This window comes from Lipotes vexillifer, unplaced genomic scaffold (genome assembly GCF_000442215.2).
Source record: "Lipotes vexillifer unplaced genomic scaffold, Lipotes_vexillifer_v1.1 scaffold397, whole genome shotgun sequence".
Taxonomy (NCBI): Eukaryota; Metazoa; Chordata; class Mammalia; order Artiodactyla; family Lipotidae; genus Lipotes; species Lipotes vexillifer.
The window spans coordinates 1,321,914-1,335,289 of record NW_006772681.1 but is presented as its reverse complement, the minus strand read 5'-3'; the positions used below and the strand labels follow the sequence as shown (position 1 = coordinate 1,335,289).

General features: G+C 35.5%; 1 protein-coding gene across 1 annotated transcript in view; it reads left to right on the top strand.

Moving 5' to 3' along the window:
• Positions 1-13,376, top strand: part of CTNNBL1 (catenin beta like 1) — a 172,190-nt gene that overhangs the window by 76,668 nt on the left and 82,146 nt on the right. Inside the window, exon 10 of the mRNA XM_007447720.1 lies at positions 706-854. Within this exon, the coding sequence (XP_007447782.1) occupies positions 706-854 (149 nt within the window). The remainder of the gene's footprint in view (positions 1-705; positions 855-13,376) is intronic.

The window sequence follows — 13,376 nt, the reverse complement described above, 5'->3', positions numbered from 1 at the left end:
CTTAGTCCTGTTCCCGCAAGATTATTGATCATTTTGTAGTAGACTGTATGGGTATGCATACACTGTTAAAAGGCTTTCCTCTTAACATGTCATATATTTCTGGCAAAGATAAAACTGCTTTTCGCTGTTCCCATGATTTAGAGCCACAACTAGTCTATGAGGCAGTTCAGTAGCCCCGATGGTTAGGAAACTGTTCCTTATATTGAGCCAAGATTTGCCCTTCAGGACTGTGGTTTCTTTTAGAAGGGGAAGAAATGTGGTTGGGTAGCGCAAGTGGAGGGCTTTGGGGGGTAGCTGGCAAAGTTGTTTCTTGATCTGGATGCTGGTTTCAGGGGTGTTCACCTTATTCATTTAGTTATACTTGTCTTTCATAGAGTTTTCTACATGTTAATATATTTCACAATGAAAAGGTTTTGTTGGTTTTTGTTAAATTGCCTCCTTGGAACTATCAGTTAGTTATTCATGGACTCAGTGGTCAGTTGAGTGTTCTGGTTTTTTGCATGAACTGATAGCCATTTATTTAACCTGTGCATCAGAAAGCCCAGTTTCTCTATAATGGAAACTGATGAGAATTTTGTTTGGTAAGCTTCTGTTTCCTCAGTTGTAGGGTTTTTGGAGTAGATAGGCTTTGGAAACTGTTGAGTGCTGGTTGATGAAAAGACATTCTCTTATGGTTCTGTGCTTTCTGATATCTTTACTTGACAGGTGTTTAAAAGACACAATCCGAGCACAGCCGAGGAGCAGGAGATGATGGAGAATCTGTTTGATTCACTCTGTTCCTGCCTAATGCTCAGTTCCAATCGTGAGCGCTTCCTGAAGGGTGAGGGTCTTCAACTGATGAATCTCATGCTAAGGTATGCTTCTTGTCTCCTATTATCTCCTAGCTCTCCATCTTTTTTTGCCGAACTCCTCACTGTTAGCCTGGATTCAAGAACATGTAGCTATGGTCTTTTATTCCATTGAGTTTCCTAGATATATAAAACAGTAAAGTCTTCAAGTGTGTGTATGGTCTTTTCTAAAGTTAGATTGGATGAATAAAAAGTATATTTCAGTCTGTTTGTGCCCTGTTGTTAGGTCATTTGGGAATAGGACCACTCCATCAAAGGGAAATGTTTTTTTTGCTCCTCCTTATAGTGTGTTGGTTTTGGGAAATCTAGTTGTTAACTTCTCAACATATCCTATGTTAATTTCTAAACTTAGCCCAGTTTTCTTTATATTCCACATAGACCTGTCTATGCCATAAGTTTGTCCATATTTTTATTATTGACAGCAGAATATAATTCATATTTTTCACTTATACATATTTTTCATTATGTGTTATTTTCAATAATGCATTGTGCATGTGCTATGTGGCTAGCATAGGAGATATGAAAATGTGCAAGACAGTTCTAGAACTTTTCTTTGTAGTGCTTTCCTTGTATATCTTATTATTTATGCTTTAATTTCTTAAAATATTTATAGTAAATATCATGTTAGTATAATTCACAGAATCCTAAAGTTGGAAGTAAATGGGAGATAGCTTGTTATGGATAATTCTTTTGAGAAATCTGGCTTGGAAGGGAAATAGAGAAATGGTGTGAAGGGGTAACCAGAGAAGGAGTTGTAGTATCAATGGTCAGATTTTTCAGTTGAGAGATGCGAGAAACTATAATCATGGGATTATTCTTTATGAAATTGAGCCAGAGTCTGCTGTCTTGAAACATATTCAAGTACACTGAAAATTCTGTTAATTTATTTCATTGAAAATTTTTTTTAATAAATTTGATAGCTTAGAATATAGACATGCAAAACTGCTGTTAGTAGTAGGACTGATAAGGTACTATGTTAAGTGCTTGGCTTATACAGAATTGGAGGACAGGATTCCTGCCTCCTAGAAGCTAAAAAACAGCTCTGTCCCTTGAACACAGCCCAACTTTGGGTGCATATTCCTTGTAGTCTTTTTTCCCATAATTGTTTTCTCTTTAACAGCTTTTTAGGCCTACCACACATGTAATTTTCTATACTGTTTTTGTTTGTTTGTTTGTTTGAACTTAACATGCTGTTTCCCATGTTTTGACATAACCTTCATGAGAGTTTTCGATAACTGAATAATGCATTCTAAGGGAATATAACTTAGTCTTACTTTGTTATTGATATTGAGGGTATTTCCAATGTTTTCTTGTTATAAAAAATTCTCCAATGACAAATTCTACAAATTTTTGTGTTTAAACTATTTTTGTATTTAAGATTATCAAGGTATATGTTACTAAAACCTCTCCTCTTTAAAGGCTTGTGTAGGCCCAGGGGCACAGTAGACCTCTTGGTTTGTCCATTGTGTACCAGACCTTAGATTGATTGAAGAGTCTTCCTTTGTGGAATTGTTTTTTAAAATTTATTTTAAAGTGCAGAGAGGGGCATTGGAATTATTCAGAGACCTTTAGTGTTCAGCTGATTTTTGCTAGCTTTACTCTCTTGAGTCTTTTGTTTGTTTATCTCCTTTACCCTTCTAATTGCTTGTCCTTTTGTTGAAATGGCCCACCTTCTCTCAAGCAAGTAGCATATAAAGAAGATGCATTTGGCTTCCTGGACCTTCTAACCTTAAAACTATACTCTGCAGGGACTTTTCTCTAAACTTCTTAAAGGTCTGAACTGCCAGTGTCTTTGGATGTTTGAGTGCAAATATGAGGTGATGTATTCCTGTAGCATATGGCTTGTAAATGTGCAGCAGTGGGGAGCTGAATAAATAACCAGAAATATGGATTATTCAAACAGGAATGCTGAGATTCTGGGAGCCTAATTAAAAAGGAGCTCCAAAAGACTTAGAAACTGTACCTTTGTAGGATCTCCTAACATTTCATATTTGAATGCTGAAGTTACTATTAGATTAATTCTTTCACATTAATTAACTATATTAGCAGATTCAGCATTTCTTTTTTTCTCTTTCCCATGCTCTTTGTTCTGTATTATTTTTCTTCTTCAGACTCCCAAAAGGAAAGTTTAATTGGGAGGGAATTTTTTTTTCCTACTAGATTCATCCTTCCTGATCTTCTAGCAAGAGCTGCCAAGTTGCTCTCTGTCTCAAGGGAACCCATTCAAAAACTATGAAGCTGTAACACTAGAAGTTCAGGAAAATTTCTGTGCTTCCATTGCCCCTAACTACTAATCTTTATTTTGATTTAGACGTTCATCAAACAGTTATGAAATGCCCACCTGGAGAGGTGGCAGTATGGTGTAGTGTGGAAGAATGGGCTTTGGAGTTGAGGCAAATGTGGGTTTGGAACATAGTTCTTTCACTTACTAGTTCTGGATATTTGGTGAGTTACTCTAAGCTTTCTGTCCTCTGACCCTCACTTTTTTCATATGAAAAATGGGAGTAATAATGCCAAATTTGCAGGGATCTTTGTGGGTATTAGACTATATATATAAATTGGCTGGGACAGTTCTGCAGTTCTTAAAACATTGGTAAAGTGCTATGTTAACTTACTGTGTTAAGTGCTGGGCTTATACGGACATGAACAAGACAGGATTCCTGCCTTCAAGAAACTCAGTTGCTAGTGATGGAGGCCAACATTAAATAACCATAATATAATTAAATGTGTTAACTATTGAGAGGAACAGTTAATTTTGCATGTCCACAGAATTTTTTTTTATGTTTCTGGTTATTGATAAGGAAAGGTCACCAACAAGATAGTCATTTATACATTTATATGCACAAATTATCACACATACATATATATATTGGGTTGGCCAAAAAGGTCGTTCGGGTTTTCTGTAGCATCTTATAGAAAAACCCAACGAACTTTTTGGCCAACCCAATACTACCCAATTTAATACTTTTATCACCTTTATTGAGGCATAATTTATATGCAATCAAACACTAATTTTAATTTTGACAAACGTATGTACCTTTGTTTCCACCACAATGAAGATGCAAGATACTGCCGACTGAAAAGAATGCACAACGTGAGAGTTGTGAGTTAAGTTTTATTTGGGGCAGAATGAGGACTATAGCCCGGGAGACAGCCTCTCAGATAGCTCTGAGGAACTGTTCTGAAGAGGTAAAGGGGGAGGTCAGTACATATATGATTTTGGTGAAGGGGAACGTGTGCAATCAAGCACACATTTCGGCAGAGGGTTGCTGCTAGTCACGAGGAGCAGATTAATGATTTTACTGTTTTTCTAGATATGAGAGGTTACAAGAAATTAGGCTCATAAAATCTTCTCCTGCCCTTCTACCATACACAAAAATAAACTCAATATGGCTTAAAGACTTAAACATAAGACACAACACCGTAAAACTCCTGGAAGAGAACATAGGCAAAACATTCTCTGACGTAAATCATAACAATGTTTTCTTAGGTCAGTCTCCCAAGGCAAAAGAAATAAAAGCAAAAATAAACAAATGGGGCCTAATCAAACATATAAGCTTTTGCACAGCAAAGGAAACCATAAATCAAATGAAAAGACAACCTCCGGAATGGGAGAAAATATTTGGAAACAATGTGACAGACAAGGGCTTAATTCCCAAAATATACAAACGGCTCATACTGCTCAATATCAAAAAAACAACCCAATCAGAAATTGGACAGAAGACCTAAATAGACATTTTTCCAAAGAAGACATACAGATAGGCAACAGGCACATGAAAAGATGTTCAACATTGCTATTATTAGAGAAATGCAAGTCAAAACTAAAATGAGGCATCAGCTCACACCAGTCAGAATGGCCATCATCAAGAAGTCTACAAAAATAATAATAAATGCGGAGAGGGTGTGGAGAAAAGGGAACCCTCCTACACTGTTAGTAGGAATGTAAATTGGTACAGCCACTATGGAGAACAGTATGGAAGTTCCTTAAAAAACTAAAAATAGAGTTACCATATGACCCAGTAGTCCCACTCCTGGGCATATATCTAGAAAAGAGGAAAACTGTAATCTGAAAAGATACCTGCACTCCAATGTTCATAACAGCACTATTTACAGTAGCCAAGACATGCAAGTAACTTAAGTGTCCATCAACAGATGAATGGATAAAGAAGATGCTGTATATATATATATATATATATATATATATATATATATATACACACACACAATGGAATATTATTCAGCCATAAAAGAGAATAAAATATTGACATTTGCAGCAACATGGATGGACCTAGAGATTATCATACTAAGTGAAGTCAGTCAGACAAAGACAAATATCATATGGTGTCACTTATATGTAGAATCTAAAAAAATGGTGCAAATGAACTTATTTACAAAACGTAAATAGACTCACAGACATAGAAAACAAACTTATGGTTACCAAAGGGGAAAGGGTTGGGAGGAGAGATAAATTAGGAGTTTGGGATTAACACATACGCACTACTATATATAAAATAGATGAACAACAAGGACCTAATGTATAGCACAGGGAACTATATTTGATATTTTGTAATGACCTATAATGGAAAAGAATCTATAATGGAGCTGAATCACTTTGCTGTACACCTGCATCTAACACGACATTGTAAATCAACTATACTTCAACAACAACAAAAAATCTTCTGAAAATAACTCTCTGGAGGCCTGTTCTGCCAGTTCTTGCCAGAGCACAGAGTGCCTCATTCCTGATATCTCCACCCTGAACTCCATTCAGGGTGTGTTGAAGGTCAGCGACTGCTGTGGTTAGTGACCTAATCCTTGTAGAGGCAGATGGCAAGTGACAACTTTCAGTTGGCAATACATAGTTTTATATTTTGTAGTAGCCACAGTAAAAAGTTTAAAAGAAACAAAATAATGGGTTTTATTTAATGCCATATATTACAAATCAATTCAACATGTAATCAATAAAAATATTATTAAGCCGTTTTGCATTATTTTTTCCTACTAAGTCTTTAAAATCCACTGTGTATTTACATTAACATCTGAATTCAATGCTAAATGTTCATTACAGTACTTGATTTGTAGTTAGATTTCATAAAATTTACAGTTGAAAAAGTAGATTCCCATACTTAGGTTTCTCTAAACATACTTAACTGTTTCCCAATAACTGAATCAAGTATCAATTTCTAAACTTAAATTTATTTAAATTTAAATTTTAGCTCCTCAATTTAAATCTGAAATTTAGCTATATTTCAGATGTTCAGTGGCTACATGTGGCTAGTGGCTATGATATCAGACAGTGCATATGTAGATCATTTTTATCACCCTCCAAAATTTCCTTGATCACTTTTGCAATCACTTCCCACCAATCCACCTTTGACCCCAGTCAAACATTGTCATTCTAGAATTTCATATAAATAGACTCATACAGTATGTGTTTTGTTTAGCTTATTTAACTCAACAGGTTGTTTTTGAGTTTCATTTATTTTGCATGTATCAGTAGTGATTCTTTTTTTATGCTTAGTAGTATTCTATTATATTTCTGCATTCCAGCATATCAGTTTGTTTATTTATTCACCTGTTCTAGACATTTGGGTTGTTTCCATTGTTTTGCTGTTGTGAGTAAAGCTGCTTAAAAGTCTTTGGAGAAACATATATTTTCATTTCTCTTGGTTAAATACCTGGGATTGGAATGAGTGAGTCATATATTAAATAAAAATTTACTATTAGAAACTACCAAGTTGTTTCCCAAAATGATTGTATAATTTTATATCCCTACCAGCAAGGCATGAGAACTCCAGTTGCTCTGTATCCTCCTTAATACCTGGTATTGTCAGATTTTAGTTTTAGCCATTTGAGTGAGTATGTATTGTGGCTTTAATCTGCATATAACTGATTACTAGGGTTGTTGAGCATCTTTTCATGTTCATATTGACCTTTCTTATATCTTTTGTTAAAGTCAAACCTTTGTTCAGACCTTTTGTCTAAATTTTATTTGGGTTGTCTTATTGAGTTTTAAGTGTTCTTTACTCTAGATAGAAGTCTTTGTCAGATACATGTTTTAGAAATATTGTTTTCCTAGTCTGTGGCTTGCCTTTTCATTTTTTAGCAGTATCTTTTAAAGAGCAAAAGTTTTACTTTGATAAAGTCTAATTTGTAAAAAATATTTTTTTAATTGTGCTTTTGGTATGGTATATAAACTGTGTTTGTCTAACCCAAGGTCTCAAACTGTTCCTTTCATATTTTCTTTTACAACTTTCAGTTTTAGGCATTTATAGGTCTGTGATCCATTTTAAGTTAATTTTTATATATAGTGTTAGATATGAATTAAGGTTCTTGGTTTTATTTATTATTTTTGTATATAGATGTCCAGTTCTGGCACCATTTATTGCAAAGACTGTTCACATTCCGTTTAATTGCCTTTACATCTTTGTCAGAAATCAATTATATATGTGTGGGTCTATTTCTGTGCTTTCTATTCTGCTCTATTGATCTGTGTATCTATCTTTTTGTCAACACAACCCTATTTTGACTTTATGGTTAAGTCTTGAAATTACATGGTGTGAATCCTCTGACTTAATGTCTTTTTAAAGATTGTTTTAACTATTCTAGTTCTTTACTTTCTTTGTCTTTCTGTATAAAGTTTAGAATCAGCCTGTTAATTTCTAGAAAAACTGCTGGGGTTTTGATTGGTATCGTATTGAATCTATAGGTTCTTTGGGGGAGGATGGACATCTTTGCAATAATGAGTCTTCCAATCCATGAACGTCGTATATTTCTTCATTTATTTAGGTCTTTGATTTCTTTCATCAATGTTCTGAGTTTTAAAGACAATTTGATACTTTATATTTTCCTAGAAATTTTCAATTTCATAGACTTTCAAGTTTATTAATATGTTTTCCTTGTATCATTCTTTTCTATATCTTCCATTTCATTTCATCTTTTTCATTTTCACCTCTTTACGTCTCTTTTATAATCCTTTTTTAAAATTTTATTTATTTTTTTATACAGCAGGTTCTTATTATTTATCCATTTTATACATATTAGTGTATATATGTCAATCCCAATCTCCCAATTCATCCCACCACCACCACCCCCCCACCACTTTCCCCCCTTGGTGTCCATACGTTTGCTCTCTACATCTGTGTCTCTATTTCTGCCCTGCAAACCAGTTAACCTGTACCACATTTCTAGGCTTCATATACATGCATTAATATACAGTATTTCGTTTTCTCTTTCTGACTTACTTCACTCTGTAAGCCTTTTTATGGCTGAGTAATATTCCATTGTATATATGTACCACATCTTCTTTATCCATTCCTCTGTTGATGGACATTTAGGTTGCATTGCTTCCATGCCCTGGCTATTGTAAATAGTGCTGCAATGAACACTGGGGTGCATGTGTCTTTTCGAATTATGGTTTTCTCTGGGTATATGCTGGGTCATGTGGTCATTCTATTTTTAGTTTTTTAAGGAATCTCCATACTATTCTCCATAGTGGCTGTATCAATTTGCATTCCCACCAACAATGCATGAGGGTTCCCTTTTCTCCACACCCTCTCCAGCATTTATTGTTTGTAGATTTTTTGATGGTGGCCATTCTGACTGCTGTGAGGGATACCTCATTGTACTTTTGATTTGCATTTCTCTAATAATTACTGATGTTGAGCATCTTTTGATGTGTTTGTTGGCCATCTGTATGTCTTCTTTGGAGAAATGTCTCTTTAGGTCTAATGCCCATTTTTTAACTGGGTTATTTATTTTTTTGATATTGAGCTGCGTGAGCTGTTTGTATATTTTGGACATTAATCCTTTGTCAGTTGATTCATTTGCAAATATTTTCTCCCATTCTGAGGGTTGTCTTTTTGTGTTGTTTATGATTTCCTTCACTGTGCAAAAGCTTTTAAGTTTCATTAGGTCCCATTTGTTTATTTCTATTTTTATTCTCATTACTCTAGGAGGTGGGTCAAAAAAGATCTTGCTGCGATTTATGTCAAGGAGTGTTCTACCTATATTTCCCCCTAAGAGTTTTATAGTGTTTGGCCTTACATTTAGGTCTTTAATCCATTTTGAGTTTACTTTTGTGTATAGTGTTAGGGAGTGTTCTAATTTCATTCTTTTAAATGTAGCTCTCCAGTTTTCCCAGCACCACTTATTGAAGAGGCTATCTTTGCTCCATTGTATATTCTGGCCTTCTTTGTCATAGATTAGGTGACCACAGGTGTGTGGGTTTATCTCTGGACTTTCTATCCTGTTCCATTGATCTATAGTTCTTTTTCTGTGCCAGTACTATACTGTCTTGATCACTATAGCTTTGTAGTATAGTCTGAAGTCAGGGAGCCTGATTCCTCCAGCTCCATTTTTGTTTCTCAAGATTGCTTTTGCTATTCGACGTCTTTTGTGTTTCCATACAAATTGTAAAATTTTTTCTTCTAGTTCTGTGGAAATTGCCATTGATAATTTGATAGGGATTGCATTGAATCTGTAGATTGCTTTGGGTAGTATAGTCATTTTCACAATATTGATTCTTCCAATCCAAGAACATGGTATATCTCTCCATCTGTTTATGTCATCTTTGATTTTGTTCATCAGTATCTTATAGTTTTCTTTTTTTTTTAATTTTTAAATTTAATTTTATTTATTTTTTTATACCGCAAGTTCATATTAGTCATCCATTTTATACACATCAGTGTATACATGTCAATCCCAATCTCCCAGTTCATCACACCACCACCCCCACCTGCCACTGCTTTCCCCCCTCGGTGTCCATACGTTTGTTCTCTACATCTGTGTCTCAATTTCTGCCCTGTGTAAACCGGTTCGTCTGTACCATTTTTCTAAGTTCCACAAATATGCGTTAATATGCAGTATTTGTTTTTCTCTGTCTTACTTACTTCACTCTGTATGACAGTCTCTAGATTCATCCACATCTCTACAAATGACCCAATTTCGTTCCTTTTGGCTGAGTAATATTCCATTGTATATATGTACCACATCTTCTTTATCCATTTGCCTGTCAGTGGGCATTTAGGGTGCTTCCATGACCTAGCTATTGTAAATAGTGCTGCAGTGAACATTGGGGTGCATGTGTGTTTTTGAATTATGGTTTTCTCTGGGTATATGCCCAGTAGTGGGATTGCTGGGTCATATGGTAGTTCTATTTGTAGTTTTTTAAGGAACCTCCATACTGTTCTCCATAGTGGCTGTACCAATTCACATTCCCACCAAGAGTGCAAGAGGGTTCCCTTTTCTCCACACCCTCTCCAGCATTTGTTGTTTGTAGATTTTCTGATGATGCCCATTCTTTATTTATTTATTCTTTTAAAATTTTTGAATTTTATTTTTTTATACAGCAGGTTCTTATTAGTCATCAATTTTATACACATCAGTGTATACATGTCAGTCCCAGTCACCCAGTTCAGCACACCACCATCCCCAGATGCCCATTCTAAACGGTGTGAGGTGATACCTCACTGTAGTTTTGATTTGCATTTCTCTAATAATTAGTGATGTTGAGCAGCTTTTCATGTCCTTCTTGGCCATCTGCATGTCTTCTTTGGAGAAATGTCTATTTAGGTCTTCTGCCCGTTTTTCTGATTGGGTTGTTTGTTTTTCTAATATTGAGCTGCATGAGCTGTTTATATATTTTGGAGATTAATCCTTTGTCCGTTTATTCATTTGCAAATATTTTCTCCCATTCTCAGGGTTGTCTTTCCGTCTTATTTGTAGTTTCCTTTGCTTTGCAAAATCGTTTAAGTTTCAATGGGTCCCATTTGTTTATTTTTGTTTTCATTTCCATTACTCTAGGAGGTGGATCAAAAAAGATCTTGCTGTGGTTTATGTCAAAGAGTGTTCTTCCTATGTTTTCCTCTAAGAGTTTTATAGTGTCTGGTCTTACATTTAGGCCTCTGATCCATTTTGAGTTTATTTTTGTGTTTGGTTTTAGGGAGTGTTCTAATTTCATTCTTTTACATGTAGCTGTCCAGTTTTCCCAGCACCTCTTATTGAAGAGACTGTCTTTTCTCCATTATATATCCTTGCCTCCTTTGTCATAGATTAGTTGAGCATAGGTGCATGGGTTTATCTCTGGGCTTTCTATCCTGTTCCATTGATCTATATTTCTGTTTTTGTGCCAGTACCATCCTGTCTTGGTTAGTGTAGCTTTGTAGTATAGTCTGAAGTCAGGGAGTCTGACTCCTCCAGCTCCGTATTTTTCCCTCATGACTGCTTTGGCTATTTGGGGTCTTTTGTGTCTGCTTACAAATTTTAAGATTTTTTTTCTAATTCTGTAAAAAATGCCATTGGTAATTTGATAGGGATTGCATTGAATCTGTAGATTGCTTTGGGTAGTATAGTCGTTTTCACAATATTGATTCTTCCAATCCAAGAACATGGTATATCTCTCCATCTGTTGGTATCATCTTTAATTTCTTTCAACAGTGTCTTATAGTTTTCTGCATACAGGTCTTTTGTCTCCCTAGGTAGGTTTATTCCTAGGTATTTTATTCTTTTTGTTGTCATGGTAGATGGGAGTGTTTCTTTAATTTCTCTTTCAGACTTTTCATCATTACTGTAAGGAATGCAAGAGATTTATGTGCATTAATTTTGTATCCTGCAGCTTTACCAAATTCATTGATTAGCTCTAGTAGTTTTCTGGTGGCATCTTTAGGATTCTCTATGTATAGTATCATGTCATCTGCAAATAGTGACAGTTTTACTTCTTTTCCAAATTGTATTCCTTTTTCTTCTCTGATCTCTGTGCTTAGGACTTCGAAAACTCTGTTGAATAATAGTGGCGAAAGTGGACAGCCTTGTCTTGTTCCTGATCTTAGAGGAAATGCTTTCAGTTTTTCACCATTGAGAATGGTGTTTGCTGTGGCATTGTTGTATATGGCCTTTATTATGTTGAGGTAGGTCCCCTCTGTGCCCACTTTCTGGAGAGTTTTTATCATAAATGGGTGTTGAATTTTGTCAAAAGCTTTTTCTGCATCTATTGAGATGATCATATGGTTTTTTTGCTTCAGTTTGTTAATATGGTGTATCACGTTGATTGATTTGCATATACTGCAGGATGCTTGCATGCCTGGGATAAATCCCACTTGATCATGGTGTATGATCCTTTTAATGTGTTGTTGGAGTCTATTTGCTATTATTTGTTGAGGATTTTTGCATCTATATTCATCAGTGATATTGGTCTGTAGTTTTCTTTTTTTATCGTATGTTTGGTTTTGGTATCAGGGTGATGGTGCCTCATAGAATGAGTTTGGGAGTGTTCCTTTCTCTGCCATTTTTTGGAAGAGTTTGAGAAGGATGGGTGTTAGCTCTTCTCTAAATGTTTGATAGAATTCACCTGTGAAGCCATCTGGTCCTGGACTTCTGTTTGTTGGAAGATTTTTAATCAGAGTTTCAATTTCATTACTTGTAATTGGCCTGTTCATATTTTCTGTTTCTTCCTGGTTCAGTCTTGGAAGGTTATACCTTTCTAAGAATTTGTCCATTTCTTCCAGGTTGTCCATTTTATTGGCATAGAGTTTTTTTTAGTAGTGTCTTAAGGTGCTTTGAATTTCTGTGGTGTCTGTTGTAACTTCTCCTTCTTCATTTCTAATTTTTTTTTGTTTGTTTGCGGTACGCGGGCCTCTCACTGTTGTGGCCTCTCCCGTTGCGGAGCACAGGCTCCGGACGTGCAGGCTCAGCGGCCATGGCTCACAGGCCCAGCCGCTCCGTGGCATATGGGATTCTCCCAGACCGGGACACGAACCTGCATACCCTGTATCGACAGGTGGACTCTCAACCACTGCGCCGCCAGGGAAGCCCTCATTTCTAATTTTATTGATTTGAGTCCTCTCCCTCTTTTTCTTGATGAGTCTGGCTAATGATTTATCAATTTTGTTTATCTTCTCAAAGAACCAGCTTTTAGTTTTATTGATCTTTGCTGTTGTTTCCTGTGTTTCTATTTCATTTATGTCTGCTCTGATCTTTATGATTTATTTCCTTCTACTAACTTTGGGTTTTGTTTGTTCTTCTTCCTCTAGTTCCTTTAGGTGTAATGTTAGATTGTTTATTTGAGATTTTTCTTGTTTCTTGAGGTAGGCTTGTATTGCTATAAACTGCCCTCTTACAACTGCTTTTGCTGCATCCCATAGATTTTGGATCATCGTGTTTTCGTTGTAATTTATCTCTAGGTATTTTTTGATTTCTTCAGTGATCTCTTGGTTATTTAGTAACGTATTGTTTAGCCTTCATGTGTTTGTGTTTTTTACGTTTTTTTCCCTGTAATTGATTTCTGATCTCATATTTTTGTGGTCAGAAAAGATGCTTGATGTGATTTCAGTTTTCTTAAATTTACTGAGGCTTGATTTGTGACCCAAGATGTGATCTGTCCTGGAGACTGTTCCATGTGTACTTGAGAAGAAAGTGTAATCTGCTGTTTTTGGATGGAGTGTCCTATAAATGTCAATTAAATCTATCTGGTCTCTTTTGTGATTTAAAGCTTGTGTTTCCTTATTACTTTTCTCTTTGGATGATCTGTCC